Genomic DNA, 19,136 nt, shown 5'->3' on the forward strand with positions numbered 1-19,136 from the left:
AATCCAATCTGCTTAGGAGACTGAGGTGGGAGAATCACCTGAGCCCAGGAGGTCGGGGCTGCAGTGAGCCGAGATTGCACCACTGTGCCCCAGCCTAGGCAACCAGTGAGATGCTGTCTCAAAAATAAATAAATAAAAAAAATAAAATTCAATTGCATATGTGGAGGAAATTTAAAAAATAAGAAAATCTTATTTCAATTTTTGGCAGCAAATTAGAAAATCTAATGGAAGTAAATAATTTTTTTAGTAAAATATACCAAATATGATCTAAAAGGAAACAGAAAATCCTAAAAGATGAGAAAGTTTTGGGAAATTTTTTCAACTACAAAATGTGAAGGGCTTTGATGTTTATAGCTTAGTTCTGTTAACTTTTAAAGTTGTGGGCTCTAAATTATTTTGAACATGCACACTTATCAGTAAGAATATTTTTGAACACCCACCCCATTATATGTAAATACATACAAATATACATATATGCATTATATATACAAATACATGTATATATGCATATTTTTGTGCATTTATATACCAGGTATATACTAGTATACATTATAAAACATATAAATAAAAATTACAAAGTAAATAAACAAGTTTTAATGTTTTTCCCATGAAAGGAGCAATCTATTTTATTGAGAGAGGACTACTACTTTTTTGTTATTATGTTAAACTATACAGCAACACAGAGACAGAAAACTCACTAATTTATGAGGCTAGAAGAATCTTAATAAACAATAAATAAAACTCTTCAAGGAAAGTACACAAAAAGTCCTAGTTCATGTATGACTGATAAATACTATGAAACTGAATAAGCGCATAATGACCAAAAAGGGTCCCACTCCCCCAAAGAAATGTTAAGAATGCTTTAGCTTCATAAAATCTATAGATGTAACTCACTTTATCAATATACTAAAGTAGAAAATTACATAATTATGTCAATGGATGATGAAAACACTTTTGATATAATAATCTAGCAGCTATCCATAGTAAAAACTCTGAATAAAAGAGAAGAAAAAGAAAGCAATTTAAACATGATTATTTGCTGAAAAACAATAGCAAACATCACACTAAATTTGAAATATTAAAGCCATTTTCATTAAATTGGAAGATAGGATGCTTGCTGTCATCAGCATCGTTTAATACTGCTTAAGGAAGTTTGAGTGTATTCCTAAGAGAAAAGAAAAGAAAAGCAAGAAAAGAAAAGAGAAAACAATAGGTACAACTCTTGGAGAAGAGACAAAACTTTCCCCTAAATCCACAGCTTAGTAGGCAAGAACCAGTTAAAACTGAAGAAAAAAATTCATTCATAATAGCATCAAAAACTCCAATACTTAAAAATAAATATCATAAGGTGTGAAATCTATCATATATGAATACTCTACTGAAGGACTCAAAGTAACTTGAACAAATGGTTAAATATGGCTTGTATACTCTTGTAATCCCATTCTCTTCTCTGCCTCTTCAAAGTAAGTACTATCATGAATTTAATTTAGGGTTTATCATGTTTTCATATTTTTGCCACACATGTAAGTATCCATAGATAATACATAATATCACTTGACAGTTTAAAAAATTAATATAGATGGAGTAATATTTCATACACTATGTGCAACTTACATTTTTATTCAACATTATAGTGGGGTTTTTTAAAAAGGAGTTATCCTTGAGATATAGCTCTGATATGTTCACTTTAACTGCCATATTATCCTAAGAATATACTATAATTTTAAAATTCTCATTTACAGATATTTAGGTTGCTTCTAGTTTTTTGTTATTACAAACAATGCTCTAAGTAACATTTTTGTATAATTATGTTTGTGTGAAAATGACCATGACCCACACTGAGAAAACATTTTGAATCCCGAGTCAGTACTCACACAAATACACACACAACTCAAAAGTTTATGAAACAAGTTACTCTTACTATATGCAATGTGCTCTGATGATTTTTATTCTATTTCATTTTTAAAAATAATACTGGTCATAAACTATCAAATAGATCTCGAAGCCACCAGTGTCCCAATCCACAGTTTGGAAAACACTGCCATGAGTAATCTATCCAGAACTGGAGTAAAAAGATATGAACAACCTTCCTCCAGATATTGCCAAACTGCTTGCTGTATGAAGTGGTTCTGTCAAGAATCCCATCAGTATTGTGGAACATTCTTCACAATGCTTAGTATTGTCCGAGTTTGAAATTTCTGCTAGTTCAACATGAGTGAAATGATGTCTCATTTACATTAGTAATGCCACATATTTTTTCAGTGAATACTTACCTTTTCTTTATGAATCATTGTTTATTCATTTCTGTCAGTCTTTTGTTTTTTTCTTTTTGATTTGTAGTGCTTTATATATCTTGGATATTAATTATCAATTACATGCATTGCAAGTATCTTTTCCCACTCTAACTTTGTTAATAATATTTGTGCTGGATTGTTTAATGTCAGTTTGGTTATGGATAGCACCTGTACTTCAGAGAATCTCCTTCTCTGGATGGTTCTGAGTTAGAGTCAACCCAAAGATAAACTTGTACAAGATTTGGAAGTGAAGAAGTCATTACTCTTGGACCTGGCCAGAATCGGTAGCAGACACAGGCCTGCCCAGCAAGTCCCAGCTGTTCTCTCTCTGGTGCTCTGTGCTCAGCTTGTCTTTCCAATTGTTGACCCTGCCAACCAACAGCAGCAGCCTGCCACTGGTCCACTCAGAAGCAGCAGTTTCTATAGGCCTCTCCAGGTACTCCCTCTTCCAGTTCTCTTTTCATAGTCAGATGTGCCTGCTTCTTGGAATTCCCTGCAAGCTCTGATTTGTACCCCCAGCCCAGTGCTTCTGAAGACTGGTTAATGACTATTTCTCTAATCCACTGACTCTTCCATTCCCCTGCAACTCCCACAATAGTATAAGGTCTAAATTCCTAATTTCTACAGATAATTTGAGTGGTTTAATCTGTCTAACTGAAATCTTTGCCTGAAGATTACATTTTAGAGCAGTCAATTTTATTAATCTTATCCCTTATGGTTTGTGCTTTTTGTATCTTCTTTTTAAAAGATCTTTCCCAAACCTAGGATTACAGGAATATTCTCCTGTATTTCCATCTAATATAGTTGTAAAGTTTTGCCTTATATTTTTACGTCTTTAAAAATGGTATAAGGTAAAGGTCAAATCTTATTCTTTCTCTACAGGTAGAAAATTTTCCCAGGACCATTTATATATATATAAAATAAATTTAATATAAATAAGGTAATCCTATTATTCCAACAAAAAGAAACATCTCTTTATGAGAAGAGTTCAAGTTGTAGCTGTCGGCCAGGCATGGTAGCTCACGTCTGTAATCCCAGCACTTTGAGAGGCCAAAGCAGGCAGAACACCTGAGGTTAGGAGTTTGAGACCAGCCTGGGCAACATGGCAAAACCCAGTCTCTAAAAAATAATACAAAAATTAGCTGGGTGGGGTGGTGAAAATGTGTAGTCCCAGCTACTTGGGAGGCTGAGGTGGGAGGATCACCTAAGCTTGGGAGGTGGGGGTTGCAGTGAGCCAAGACTGTACCACTGCACACCAGCCTGGGTGACTGAGTGAGACCCTGGAAGAAAAAAGGAAAGGAGAGGAAAAGAGAGGAGGGGAGGGGAGGGGAGGAGAAGGGAAAGGAGAGGAGGGGAAAAGGGAAAAGGGAAAAATCATAAAGGAAAGGAAAAGAGAGGAAAGGGAAGATGTAGCTCTTAATCTGTTATTTTAACCAAATTTCAAAAATTAAAATTCCAATGTGAATATGGAAGAATCTTTACATAAGCCCTTCAAATTTATCAGAACAGAATTTGACTTGTATATCCTTATTATGTCTAATTTTAAAAGTCCAGCTGGAGACTGCTGAAAACTTTGTGATTCCCCTAGATTGTTACTTGGGTTTGGGATACAGAACTAGTATTTCAGTGGAAGGATTCAGCAGTGAAAGTAAGAAAATTTTCTGTCCATCAGTCTTCATCTTGATCAGCTCTTATTTTGTTCACACAGGAACAGACTGGATTCCATAGTTGGCAAATATAAATCATGATGATTTATGTTTAAATTTAAGAAATTTAAGCATAATTTTAAAAATGTAAAGTGACATTAAAATTTACAAGTGATACTCTAAACAATGTCATAATGTTCATTTAAACATCTACATATTTAATATTATGGGCTAAATTAATTTCCTTTTTAGAAAGGATATCAAATTTCTAAAATACTATCCAATTATCACAATACCTTTGTACTGAAATCATACAATAAATATCTGATCTAATTTCATCAAGGCCACAGTCTAAAGGAAGACAAAGCTAAGTTACTTCTTAAATCCATAATTTCCACTTGAACTATTATTAGAATTACTTCTGGAACTTTTTTTCTGCAGGCATTGTGTTACTATTTATTATGCTTAGACTAAAACAGCAATCAGAAAATCAACCTAAAATTCTGATTATTTGCCACTTGGCTTCTGACCATTCCAATAAGGCATCTTGGGAGACCTATGCAGTGCCAAATGAAGCTCAGCTCCACACAATGTCTGGCAGAGGGTGATGAGAATGGCACATTGTCTGCCCGGTCTGAACAGAGGTCACAGCAGGGAGAGCATCTGCTAAGATAATGTGAATGAAGGAAACAACTATAATTGCCTCATTAAGAGATCCCTGGCCAAATAATCACAAGAAGAAAGGACTTGGATAACCATCCTAAAATTAGGCTATAATAACGAAACTTGGGATAGAATTAAAAATACAGAAGAATTAAGAAGACTTGGGTATTCCACTGGTTATACTAATTTCCTTAGTCACCATATGGATGATTGAAAATCTGGATGCAATAGTTCAGTTATTCAAGTCAAGCCTTTGCCAGTCACTAGTAGGAAGTACAAGATGCAAATTCACAGCTGTCTAGGATACAAACAAATTTAAAATAAAGGGTTGTGGGGAATTTCTTAGAGGCCAAAATATAGAAACTAAGAAGGATATCTACTGATCTATAGTTCAGAATTACAATGAAAAACATACAATTAAAAGGCCTAAGGAACATTTTAAAGGAGAAAGACAAAATTTAAAAGAGCAGTCTCAAAAGGCAAAGGAGAAAAATGAACACATTGTCTCTGCCTAATCAATTTACCTTCTTTTACTTTCTATCTTCACTTTTTAAAACTATTTTTTTCCCAAAAGTCAACATTGTATAATCACAACTAAATCTTCAGTCACTTCTTATTACTGTATGTATATATTTTATGCAATAGTGTTAATAAATTAAATACTTCATGGTAAAAGCTCAAGTAAATATTTTCCCAATTTAAATTTAAATTAAGTATGCAAACGCACACAAAACTAAAATGTACTGATATTGTGACAAACTATTTTTACATTTCCTGATATTTTGAGGGTAAGCTATATGAACTTAATTTGTATTATGCAGTTAAAATTTATTATTATAGTACCTTGCAGTAAATTATAGTTATTAAACTTTTCTGATTTCAACAAACACAATAAAATTAGCTTGTTATAACCATAAGCCAGGTTTAAAATAAGCAAACTATTTGATGACTTTGATGTTTTGCACCCAAAATGTGCTGGCTAATTTTTCCATTCCATTTACCATTCCGGTCTTTAAACTGCCTTAATCTCCTGCCCTCAGATGTTGACCTTGTAAGAATAGGGGTCATAGGTCAGAATAGACAGACCTCAAAGGATCTGGACTATCAATTCATGCCTGAAAGATTTCTCTGCCACAATAGGAACCTACTAAACAGCAAATTCCTAAATCTAATCACACAAGTATCATGGTGAAACAGTTATTTATTGGAATTTGTTGATCTACATTTTCAAACATCTCTATCTTCTAAAAATTATCTTTATTTTTATTTTAGGAACAGAATATGGGATATAATACATATAAAAACAAAATCATTGACAGAATCTTTAAAGTAAAACAGATATTCTTTAATAAAATGACATCATAAACCTAAACATAGGTTTTTGTTTTGTTTTGTTTTCAGGAACGCTATGGAGATTTCAAAAATATAGTACTAGATTTCCCAAGCATAAAGTACCTGGGAAAAGGTCAAATTATACTACAGGATAATGAGTGGAATAGGTTATATTGCTGTAAAGGTGGGTGGGAGTGGGGCAAAATTACCACTAGTTAGTTTTCAGCTTACTTGCTCTAAAACTGAATGAGGGCAATAAATATTTTTCTGTTTAATAAACAAATGTGAATTTAAGCACCTCAATAAGGAAGCCTAACTTGATTTTCTTAACCCCAAAAACAAAGCTTTCTTGCAAATTTAAAGAATTTGAGGCCACAAAATTATGGCCCTGCAAAAACAGCTTTACTATCACATACCTTCACTTTCTTTTTAAAAAAAGCAAGTTAACTCATGTGAGCTAAGAATAAACCAGACATCATAGTTGGTTTCTGTTTCCATTCACTTTGGTCTTTCTGATCATAAATGATAAACACACCATGATATACCATTTTAATACTGACTACAAGGAATGTTAAATTTCATAATCAATTTTTAAATCTAAATAAAGACCGTCTTAAAAATGACAAATTAACAAATTCTTCTAATATGATCAAACTAAAGAAATTCCCCATGCTTCAAAGCCGAAAGTAGTAACATCAAACATCTTTTTTTTTACAAGTCTATTGGCCTTCTTTCTAAAAAAAATATATTACCACTTTAACTCATGTAGAAAATCAAAAAGCTTACTCATACTAATGTAGTTATAAAAACTAAATATTGAACAAAATAAAATAAAAGCAGTAAAATGTTTGTATTATTTTCTAAGTTATTTTTAAAAACTCAAGTCAACACTGCCTTATTATGAATAACACTTCTTGGAATATGTGGTTGGGTCAAAAGATGTAGAAGGTTAAGAAGAAAAAGATAGTCACTACTCTAAAAAAATTAAAATTAAAAAAGGAGGTAAAAAGAGAAACCATAAACAGTTAAAAAGTACAAAGTCATATGTATATATCCAACATATACACTACATATCCATGCACTTTGTGTTCTTTAAAATAATATGCATTTTTATTCACCAGCTGTTAAGGAGTAAAAACATTTAAACTATATATAAAAAAGATTTCCAGACCAGTTATTTCAGTCTAAATCCTTTTTACATATTTAACATATTTGTTAATATAAACTAAATTATATATTAAATTCAGTACTACAGGCTGACGTGATTATTTCATATAAATAATAGAAATCAACAGTGGCAAAGAAAATAATTCTACCATCCTCACCCATAATTTCATTATGTTAGAAGTCACTCACTTATTTTTCGTTATAATAAATTGCATTTTTAAAGAGAACAAAAGGTCCCAAGTATAGGCTAGTTTTATAGAAGAAATATAACATTCCTGCATTTTTTTATTAACAATCTTCACTTCACTATAAAGAGAGCTGTATAGTCATTAAATCTCTTTACTCTTAAAGAAAAACTAAATAGAAAAATAAATCTGAAATTATTTCATTTGAAATGTTAAGAAAACTTTCCAAATGTGGAGGATTTAAAATAAAACAATATAATATTTACTACCTATTGAGTAACTAGTCAGTAGTAAGTGGACATTAAATTAAGCAGAATTTTAAGAGAGAATAAAATAATCCCATTTTCTTTTATAAACAGTTTACCAATAATTAAAGTGGAATCTTCAAAATCATTTTACATTTTTTTCCACAGGGATTAATTCTTCAAAAAATATGATTCTACCTTACTTAAAAATATTAGAATTGAACAAGTAAGTTCTCAAGTGATGATGTCATATTTGTTAAACATTAATTTCATGTAATAAAAACTTTGAAATTGAAATTTTTAACCTACAATGACAGAAACTAAACTTTCTAATCTCAAAACATTTCAAGAGAAAGGATATTCTTTTCGGTAAATGGTGTTTGAACAATTCATATTAGGCAGAAATGAACAAATAGGCAGAAATGAACCTCTACGTACATCTTATACTTTATATAAAAACTAACACTACATGGATCATTGATGTAAACAGAAAATGGGAAGACTGATAAATTCTCTTCATTCAAATTAAAAACTTTTGTTCTATAAAAGATATTTAAGAGATTGAAACAACAAGCCAGACTAGGGGAAAATACCTGCAAATCATGTATCTAGCAAAAGACTCTGTATCCACAATATGTACAAAGAGCTCTTATAGTGCAATGGTAAGAAAACACACAACCCAGTAAAAAATGGGCAAAAGATCTAAACAGTTTGTCAAAGAGTATATGAGAATGAAACAAAAATACATATAAAGATGCTTAATATAAGTAGCTGTTAGGAAATGAAAATTAAAACCATGATGAGATATCTATACACCTAACAGAATGATTTAAAAAAAAAATTTTTTTTTTGATACAGGGTCTTGCTGTCACTCTGGCAGGAGTGCAATAGTCTGATCACAGCCCACTGCATCTTTGACCTCTCAGGCTCAAGTGGTCCTCCCATCTCAGTCCCCCAAGTAACTGGGACTACAGGCATGAACCACCATGCCCAGCTAGTTTTTTTACTTTTTGCAGTGACAGGGTTTTCTCCATGTTGCCCAGGCTGGTCTCAAACTTCTGGGCTGAAGCAATTAGCTGGCCACAGCCTCCCAAAGGGCTGGTGTTAAAGGCATGAGCCACTACATCGGGCCAAAATTTTTTTAAAAACTGGCAATACCAAATGCTGACAAAGATGGGTGGCAGTTGGAACTCTCACATACTGGTGGCAAGAATGCAAATGAAAACAATGACTCTGGAAAACAATTTGGCAGTTTCTTATAAAGTTAAACATACACATATGACCTTATTATGCAGCAATCCCACTCTAAAACTGAAAATGAATCTTCACACACCTGTACATAAATGTTTACGGCTGTTCTATTCATAACTATCACAACTGGACAGCATTCAAACACCCTTCAACAGAGGAATAGGTAAACAGTGTTATACCCATACAATGGAATATTATTCAGCAAAAATGTGATCTATTGATACACTCAACAGCTTGGATGAATTTCAAAGACTATGCAGAGTGAAAAAATACAATTTAAAAAGGTTACATACTATATGATTCTATTCATATGTCATTCACAAAAACATAAAACTACAGTGAATGAGAATAGGTCCACGGCTGCCAGGGTTATCAGTGGGGGAGGGGTAACCATTAAAGATGGAGTTTTTTGGGAGTAATAAACTGTTCTGAATCTGGATTATGGTACTGACTACAGGAATATATATGTGTATTAAAATTCATCTAACTGAACACCAAAAGAAAAAAGTCAATTTTACTATATAATTTAATATTATGTATATATTTATATACAGAAATATATCACTGCTTACTTCCTAATTTAATATAAATTAACTGGAATTCTAGCTTTCTGGTACATCAGCAAACCAAATCAATTATTTAATATCATTATTTTAAATATTTTATAGGCTATAAGGTCAGTATGAGAGTATCTTATAGCCTACTAAGACAGTACTCAAAAAATGATGAGGACCCATCAAAAGGACACAGAAAGCAGCCTAAAGGGGCTCCTACTGGTCAAATATGGAAAATTTGAGCCATAAAATGAAGGTGGTTATAGATTATAGCTTTCAGAAAAAAGCAGAAATCCATGGTTCAGATGAATATAATAAATGAAAATTTATTACATGGAAAACTGGAATTGCTAATCCTACTGACAAAAATTACGGACATTCTAGCTTAATAGAAAGTTGGAAATCATTAGATATTGTGTGTCAAAGCTTTAATCACGGTAAGACACACAGTAAGGGTAAGCAGTTGAAGCAGTTATTCACTTCTGGCCACCACCACCTCATACCTTGTAAGATCAGTACCTCAACTAAACTAATTCTTGGGCTCCACTGCAACCCACAGCCCATGTACTTACTTACTTACTTTCCAGCTTTTCAATGTCTTCACTCTTTATACAGTTTATATTCTATCATCCATCATTACATTTGCTGCCCTGTATACATCTCCAGTGCCCTTTGTCATTCTCAACTAGGAAAAATTCCAACTCTAGTTAAATCATTTTAATGACTATTTCACAGCTGCAGCCATGAAGTCAACAATGGCTGGAGAAAAAACACAATCGTAATAACTGACTTTAAATTCATGCCCACTATTCTTATGAGGGTCTTTGGCACAGCCTGAAATTCTGCCTCTTTCTATAATGTGTTTATTCTTCTATTTTATACTTCTTTCTTGTTAAATTTCCAAACCTACTCTTCTACCATCACTCTCAGTTGATGACCGTGCTTCAAATTCAAAGGGGGGAAAAACAGCATAAAAAAGAGAAATCTCACCTTATCCTACCTTCATATCTATCTACCACCTACATCTATGCCCCTAAGTCATGCCTTTTCTCCAGGTTTGTAAGAATGAACCTTCTGTACTCACATGACCAGCTCTCCCAGTTGTGCTTTAAATCTCAATCCTGTCACCCACTCAAGGAAATCACTCCAGTAATTTTTCTCTTTCCTGCGTGTTTAATCTTTCCTTTCTACTAGACCATTACTGTGAACATGTAAACATGCTATAATTTCTTCCGTTTAGCTACTGCTTTCTCTCCTCCCATTATAGAAACACTTCTCAAAAAATTGTCTATATTTGCTGTCTCTGCTTCCTCTCTTTTCATCCTGTGTTGAATACAACCCAAGAAGGCTTTCACCCCCACCAGTCCATTGAGCCTGTTCTTGTCAACCTCAGACCTCAGTAATGACTTCCGTGTTGCTAAGTGGTCAAGTTTCAGTGGTTATCTTACTTGATCATTTCACGATCAGCACCATTTAACAAACCTGATACCTATTCTTGAAATACTTTCTTGCCCTGACTTCTGGGACAATATTCCGTCTTGATTTCCCTTCTATTTCCCATCTTCTTACTTAGTGCCCTTGGCTGTTCCTCCCTTTTATTGACTCTTAAATACTAGAAAGCCCCAGGGCTTAGTCCTCTTGCCTATATATACTCACTGTGATGGAGATCTTATTTCCTCTTGTGGCTGTAAATATCATCTTTTTGCTAAATGTTGCCAAATTTTTAACTCCAGTGCTAGAACTCCATATAGTGCATTCATCTGCCTAATACATATCTTCACTTGGATACACATTATGTATCTCTAATTAAATGTCTGAAATTGTACTTTTGATTTCCTGCCCTTCTGTAGGTTCCCCCATCTTGATAAACGGTCCCTTTACCTTTCCTGTTCTACAGGCCAAAAAGTCTGGAGTCACCCTGGACTCCTCTCCTCTTGATAGTTCACACCTAATCAATCCATCAGTAAATTCTAGGGTCTCTTCCCTCAAAACACATCAGAATTTTTATTCACCACGTGTACCGCTACTACCCTTGTCCAAACTCCTCGTCTCTTTCCTGTATTATTGGAACTGCCTCTTTCGTGGTTATTCAGCTTCAATCCTTGCCTCTCCACATTGTGTTGTCATCACAGCTGCCAGAATAATACTTTGAGTAAACAGATCATGTTATTTTTCAACCTAAAATTTCCCAATGACTTCCTATTTTCTCCAGAATCAAAGTCCTTACAGTGGTTGACAAGATCTAATATGAAAAAGTGTCCTGCTATCTTACTCTTCAAATTTCAACCTCCATTATTCTCCCTTTTATACTCATTCCAACCCAGAACTGAAATGTAAAACATGCTAGAACTACATTGTTAAAGATTTTATCTAAAAGACATGGGAAAATAAAGGGCTGTTTTATTTTATTTTACTTTGCTTTACTTGTACATATTTAAGTATGTATGCAGGCATTATCTCTATGGGAGCAGAAAATCACTTTAATAACTAAGTGTATCACTAAACTTCCACACATATTTATGGACTTTCTTTTGTACAAAATGAACTCCTGAAAATGTCAACGAAAATGGAATTTATTGTCTCCCTGGATGGCTTTTCAAACCAATAGGAAAATACGGAATAGGCAACAGAGATAACTGGTTACCAGTTTGGAGAGAAAAGAAAAGCTAGATTTTTACAGTCCTTTCTTCAAAACCAAATTCGATTACAAAGAGAAGAGATATTTAAATGTAAAATATAAATTAACTAAAATAATATTAAAAATGTAAATGATTACAGTATGTTTTTAATTCTGTAGTTTGGAAAATGAGACAGCAATCAAAGTCAGTTAACATCAAGGAGAGAGACACACACTTGTCTGTATAAAAATTCAGGACTTCAAAATGCTATTTTTAAAAACTACTATCATAAAAGCTAAAATATATTTTACAAGCTAAAAAAAAGTCATTTTTTATTTGAGACAAAAGATTCATATCCTAAATATGTCAAGAGAACTTAGAAATCAGTAATAACAAATGAACATCTTAATAGAAAATGGTGAATGGACAAGAAATGTACAATTCTTGGAAGAAAAAAATAAAAATAAAAACATATAAAAGATATTCAAACTCCAAAGTACTCAAATAATGTGAAAAACAAACAATGAGCTGCATCTCTAACCTATGTAACTGAGAAAGATTTAAAAAAACACTAACATTCAATGAACGGTCTCACTTTCAGAGGTATTATATACTGTCCCACTAATTATTTCTGGAGAGTAGTTTAGAAATACAAATAGAAATTTTTAAAATACCTATTTTTTTGATCCAGACTGTTCACTATTAAGTATTTACTGGAAAGATATCATCAGACAACTTTTTAAAAAATGTACATATAAGAATTCCCACAGTGGTGTTATTGATCCATTCAAAATACAAGAGATAGCCTAAATATCCATTAACATACTATTCTTTAAATTATATTTTAATACATTCACATAGTGAAAATTAATGAAGTGATAACTGACATGAAATATTCTATAATATAGTATCAAGTAAAAAAATTACAAGTTTTAAAATACCATATATATTATGATTGCCACCTCTAATTAGGATTTCAAGTGACTTTTTCATCTTTACGGATTTTTATATTATTTGGACTTTTTATATGTGAGCTGTCTTTTAAAAACATTTAAACAATAAGTACATTTTCATTTGAAAAAAGAGTTGAGGTGTTGGCAAATTCTGGCTATAAAAAGAGGCAGCTACAGCCAGGTACCGTGGCTCACGCCTGTAATCCCACCACTTTGGGAGGCTGAAGTGGGCAGATCACACGGTCAAGAGATCAAGATCATCCTGGTCAACATGGTGAAACTCTGTCTCTGTTAAAAATGCAAAAATTAGCCGGCATAGTGGCGGGCACCTGTAGTCCCAGCTGCTCAGGAGGCTAAAGCAGGAGAATCGCTTGAACCTGGGAGGCGGAGGTCACAGTAAGCTGCACCACTGTACTCCAGCCTGGTGACAGAGCAAGACTCCATCTCAAAAAAAAAGAAAAAAGAGGCACCTCTGTCTGTTGGGAACTTCAACTCCTCAACTGTGGTCTCAGAACAGTCTGATGGAAAAGGTGGTCAAGGAACTATTCAGTGCTTAATGCTGAAGGCTCAGTTCAGTACATTCTGCAGGTAATTAAAACTGCAAGATAGCCTATGTTCCTGAAGTTTAATATATTCTACATGATTGATGGTGGTTTCCTTTGGCTAGACGATATAAAATCCAGTAAGATGAAAAAATTTTCAGAAATCCTTTCCAAATACAATATACCATAAATTAACAAGGCAAAAATGATTACCTATCTCCCTTTGGTTTTCTTTTCTGTAGAGTCTTCCCTTTAGGTCTTCTTTCACTTCCTGAACAGGGGCTCCCACCAGGTCCTGTTACCCGTATTGATTCAAGGCCTTTGGAAGATTTTTTAAATGTGAATTCCACTGGTTCTCCTTCTTTTAGGCTTCTAAAACCTTCCATGAATAGTTTGCTCTGTAAAGAACAGAAGAGGGAGGGGGAGAGAAAGAGAGATCATGATTAACATTGCTTTACAAATTATCTCTGTAATTTTTACAAAGAAAGATACTGTTATGCATTACAAAAGTATAAAGTCTTTAAGTTCAGTGAAACATATGCCATTTTAAAGTCTCCTTTTGCAATACTGGTAGTGAGAAAAAAAATTTTTTAAGGCAATTTGGTAGTGCTTAGAAAAACTTAAATGTACATATTCTTTGTCCCAGCAATTCTCCTTTAATGATTCTACTACAGACAAACACAAAGGCTCAAAAAGATATCACAGCATTGGTAAAAAAAAAATTACATCCATCTGAATGTCTATCAGTGGGAAACTGATTAAATAATTAGTAAAACAGCTCCATATAACATTATTAAGCCATTAAGAGAAGTTTTATTAGCTCTACATGTTCTGATGTGGAAAGATAAGCATATAATATTGTTGAGTTAAAAAAAAATAAGAGTTATTCTGTGTCTCCAATAATGTTATCTATATAAAATTTTATTTATTTTTGATACAGGAACTCGCTATGTTGCCCAAGCTGGACTTGAACTTCTGGGATTCTCTTGCCTCAGCCTTCTGAGTAGCTGAGATAACAGGCACATGCAGAGTCCAGCTAAAGTTTTTGAAAGATATATGTTTATTATGTAGGATGTGGTCTGAAACAACAGATACTAAAGAGTCGTTTTCTCCAGTCCTGTTCTAGAAAGATAATAAAGTTTTCTGGTATATACATTACTGCATTGTTTGAGCTTTTTATAATATGAAAGGCAATCAGTTTTCATATTTGAAAGACAGCTGAATTTTGCAAAAATAAAAATGTTTACCAATTATAAAATTGTTAACTTTGGTTTCAAATATTATTTGGCTCTTTCAATCCTACTCTTTTCATCAAAGTCAATGTGCCAATTCAAAATATACTAAAAATAATTAAATCAGTAGTTTTATCTATTTTTTCAAACCCATCTGTGTATATTTTACAGACCTAATTTGGAGTATCATGTAGTTTTTAAAGACTCTTCTGAATTGGTATGGCAATAGAAATAAAACATATGATGGTAGAATTCCTTAGTTCAAGTCCAGTTCTTTAAGTAAACTGCTTTATTGCTTTGAATGAGCCATTTAATATCTTTTCTATTTATAAATTCAAAAGATTTGAGATCTGAATAACAACAAGACCATAAGAAAAAGGTTTTGTGGTCAAGTAAGTTTGTAAAACACTGTATGTTGTTTCTCTGTGAGAGAATCATATTAGCATATTAAAGTCTCAGAAATGTTCTCACGTCCCTAGCTCCCAGGAAACTAAAAATCTTGTTTAACTGTGTTTAATCCAGCAGTTTCCTGACCTAATTGATCCTAGAGCCCCTTCTTTAAGTATAGATGATGAACATACTTAGAGAAACACTGGACCAAAAAATCTTCACTCCTCCAAGTCCATGATTCTAAAGCAGCTAAATAATTACACGTAACCAAATTATTACATGCAACAAACAAAAACTTCAAATATACATTGAAAAAGGAGACCATTCATTATGACAGCAAGACAGCCCATGAAAATACGGTTATTAACCTGCTTCTAGTGCAGGTCACCTGACGTAGTGAAATCCTTCATGTGGAAATCTGCAATTTGGCAGCACCTTTTCTGCTATCTGATGAAATTTAGGGGGAATAAATCACAACTGCCTACACTCTTTAAAATAACAAAGTATTATTATTAAAGCTATTTTAACATTTCTAAAGCATCTTCTTATTTTTTTCTAAGCTTTCTCCTCACTAATTATAGTTATTTTGCTTTCATTTCCTTTTTCCCTCTCCACTCAAGAAAGTAGAGATTATTTTTCTTTTATGGATGAAATGGAACACAGTTCAACGACTGAAATTATGAGAAAAAAGAAACAGCATTTTTTATTAGAGCTATCATATGCTCATATGTTTTGTTTCCGTAACAAAAACTCTATCACTGGGCCAGGCGAAGTGGCTCACGTCTGTAATCCCAGCACTTTGGGAGGCCGAGGTGGCCGGATCACCTGAGGTCAGGAGTTTGAGACCAGCCTGGCCAACATGGTGAAACCCAGTCTCTACTAAAACAGTACAAAGAATTAGCCAGGCATGTTGGCGTTCGCCTGTAATCCCAGCTACTTGAGAGGTTGAGGCAGAAGAATTGGTTGAACCTGGGAGGTGGAGGTTGCAGGGAGGTAGAGGTTGCAGTGAACCAAGATTGTGTCACTGTACTCCGCCTGGGCGACAGAGCCAGACCCCCTCTAAAGACAAACAAACAAAAAACTCTATCACTTATCTCCTCATAGTTCTTAGTACACTTTCCTAGGAGTTAGTGCATAGCTCCTAGTGTAACCAAATTAAGCTGGTGTACTTTCACTTAATTTGATTTAATTTTCCATTATTACGATTTTTGATAGGTATCTTATAAGTGAAATGCTTTTCCAAGTCTGAAGTAAAATTCTGGCTCTTACGAAACAATAAATTCTAGCTATTCTTCATAATATTCTGAAAGAATACTTTAAAAAGTTCTATCATATGTGCCCCTCCAAAAGTTAGTACATAAGGCAATTTAGATTCATAATACTTGGCAAAAAAAAAATAAACATCTATAAAAACTATAATGGCTTTGCAAGAAAAAGACAAGAATTCACAGAGAATACTCTGTCTTTGCTATTATACCAAAATAGCTGCTAAATAGGTGGGAAAGACTGTTGAAGATAAGAAATTAGCTCACTATATTTGTTCCCCAAATATCAACTTCTCCCCTTAACTTGCCAATTTTTATTAAAGGTTTCTCCATTTTTCCAATTACACTGGTTCCAATGCTTAGTTTTACTCAAACCATTTCTTGAATCTTGTTTATTCTTGCTTCCTATCTCTTCTCTTTCATCTGCCCCATCCACTTCACTGGATTGCTATCACCCTACTTCAGGTCTTAACTATTGTTTGGGATTCAGAAAACAATACATCAACAATGAAAACTTTAGAAGCAAAAGTTTTTATCTGTCCTTCTCCAGTCTTCCTGTTTCTCAGTCTCATTTCCCCCCAAGAGTAGCCATAGAAACTGGAATCCCTCTTCCCCAAGGTCGGTTACAGAAACCAGAACCCCTTTTCCCCCACAGCCACCATAAAACCTAAAAATACTGCTCTAATTCCACCCCGACCCCAACCTTTCTGTGAAAAAACTGATCTACCTTATTTGATTCTAGGTCAATAAGACCTCCAATCAGAGAAGGTCCTGCCCATACCCAGAAGGCAGGAATGCATGCTCAGAGAGGCCAAGAAAAATCTAGACAGGCCTTGCTGGGTTTCCCTACTCAGTCTATTGGCATTAGATTATACATAATCTTTTTGTCCAATTATATTTCTACATAGCTGTCTATACTTTGTTCAACATATGCCTACAAATGGACAATTTCCCCTGTATTTTTGGATCTTCATTCTGAAGGCTCCTGTGTCATGGTAAAACTATGATCAAATAAACTTGTAAGACTTTTCTCCTATTAATCTGTCTCGTCAGTAATTTTTAGTGAATCTTCAGAGGCCAAAGGAAAGTGTGCAATATCTTCTACCAGGATAAATGTAATAGTTTCTTCATTGGCATCTCAGCATCACAATAGCTCCTTATTCTACAGCAACTTCCATACCTGCGCATAGCATTCTTTCTCAATAAATCTTAGCCTGTTAAGTATCTTGTCTCAAAAATCTACAATTCTGCACTTAGGTTATAGGTGAGATCCTTCATATTCTTACCTTACTTACATTTTCCACTTCCATTCCCATTACTCAAAAACACAATCCCTCCATTAGTGAAACTGGATGACTTATATTTCTCTGAATATTTTCCCATTTCTGTATTCCATCTTATTCTGGTAGGGGATGTACTCTCCTAGTCATGGCTGTCTATTAAAATCTTACTTAATAAGACCTCAACAGCAAGGCAACAAAACAAAAAATAAGACAAAAAAAGACCTAAACTAAAAAGCCTCCTTCTTCACAGCAAAAGAAATAATCAACAGAGTGAACAGACACCCTGTGAAATGGGAGAAAATATTTGTAAATTAATTATCTGACAGATGATTAATACCCAGAATATACAAGGAACTCAAACAACTTGACAACAAAAAATGGTGAGCAAAGAACACAAATAGACATTTTTCAAGAGAATACATACATATGGCCAACAGGTGTGTGAAAAATGCTCAACATTACATCACTAATCATCAGAAAACCACAATGAAATATCATCTTACCGCAGTGAGAATGGCTATTATTAAAAAGAAGTTGGCAAGGATATGGGAAAAAGAGAACTCTTATACCTGTACAAGAGAACTCTTATACCTGTACAAGAGAACTCTACCAACTTTTTGCATTCCTGTTGGTAGGAATGCAAATTAGTACAACCTTTATAAAAAACAGCATGAAGATTTACCAAAGAACTAAAAATGGAATTACTATTTGATTTAGAAATACGACTACTGGGTATCCACTCAAATGAAAAGAAATCAATATGTCAAAAATAACCACACTTGTATGTTTTGCACAGCACTATTCACAATAGCAAAGACATGGAATCAACCTAAGTATCTATCAATGGATGAGTGGATAAAGAAAACACGGTATATATACACAATGGATGTTATTCTACCACAAAAAAGAACAAAATCATGTCTTCTGCAGCAATATGAATGGACTGGAGGTCATTATCTTAATTGAAACAAGCCAAGCACAGAAAGTCAAATATCACATGTTCTCACTCATAAGTGGATGCTAAAAAATCTGTACACATATCAAGGTTACCAGGGCTCAAGCAATGAGCAGCTACCCATGATTATGCCACTGCACTCCAGCTTGGGCAACAAAGCAAGACCCATTCTTGAGGAAAAAGAAAAAAAAAAGAATATCAGAAATAAGCAGTCAACTGAAAATACTCCAAATGCTATCGTTTATTTACCAAATACTTTTACCCAGGGCTTCAGATATTAATGGGATGCTTGTATCTCTTGACACAGGCTTTTTCTCTCTAACTAGACTGGGAAGTGGCTACAGTTTAATAACTTATTCTCCTTAGAAATAAGAGTAATTTTTGGCTGGGCGCGGTGGCTCAAGCCTGTAATCCCAGCACTTTGGGAGGCCGAGGTGGGTGGATCACGAGGTCAAGAGATTGAGACCATCCTGGTCAACATGGTGACACCCCGTCTCTACTAAAAATACAAAAAATTAGCTGGGCATGGTGGCGCGTGCCTGTAATCCCAGCTACTCAGGA

At 33.9% G+C, this 19,136-nt stretch overlaps 1 protein-coding gene across 1 annotated transcript in view; it reads right to left on the reverse strand.

Moving 5' to 3' along the window:
- Positions 1–19,136, reverse strand: part of LIN28B (lin-28 homolog B) — a 112,828-nt gene that overhangs the window by 34,747 nt on the left and 58,945 nt on the right. Inside the window, exon 4 of the mRNA XM_017543777.2 lies at positions 13,664–13,848. Coding sequence (XP_017399266.2) covers positions 13,664–13,848 — 185 coding nt within the window. The remainder of the gene's footprint in view (positions 1–13,663; positions 13,849–19,136) is intronic.

This window comes from Cebus imitator, unplaced genomic scaffold (genome assembly GCF_001604975.1).
Source record: "Cebus imitator isolate Cc_AM_T3 unplaced genomic scaffold, Cebus_imitator-1.0 Scaffold160, whole genome shotgun sequence".
Lineage (NCBI taxonomy): Eukaryota > Metazoa > Chordata > Mammalia > Primates > Cebidae > Cebus > Cebus imitator.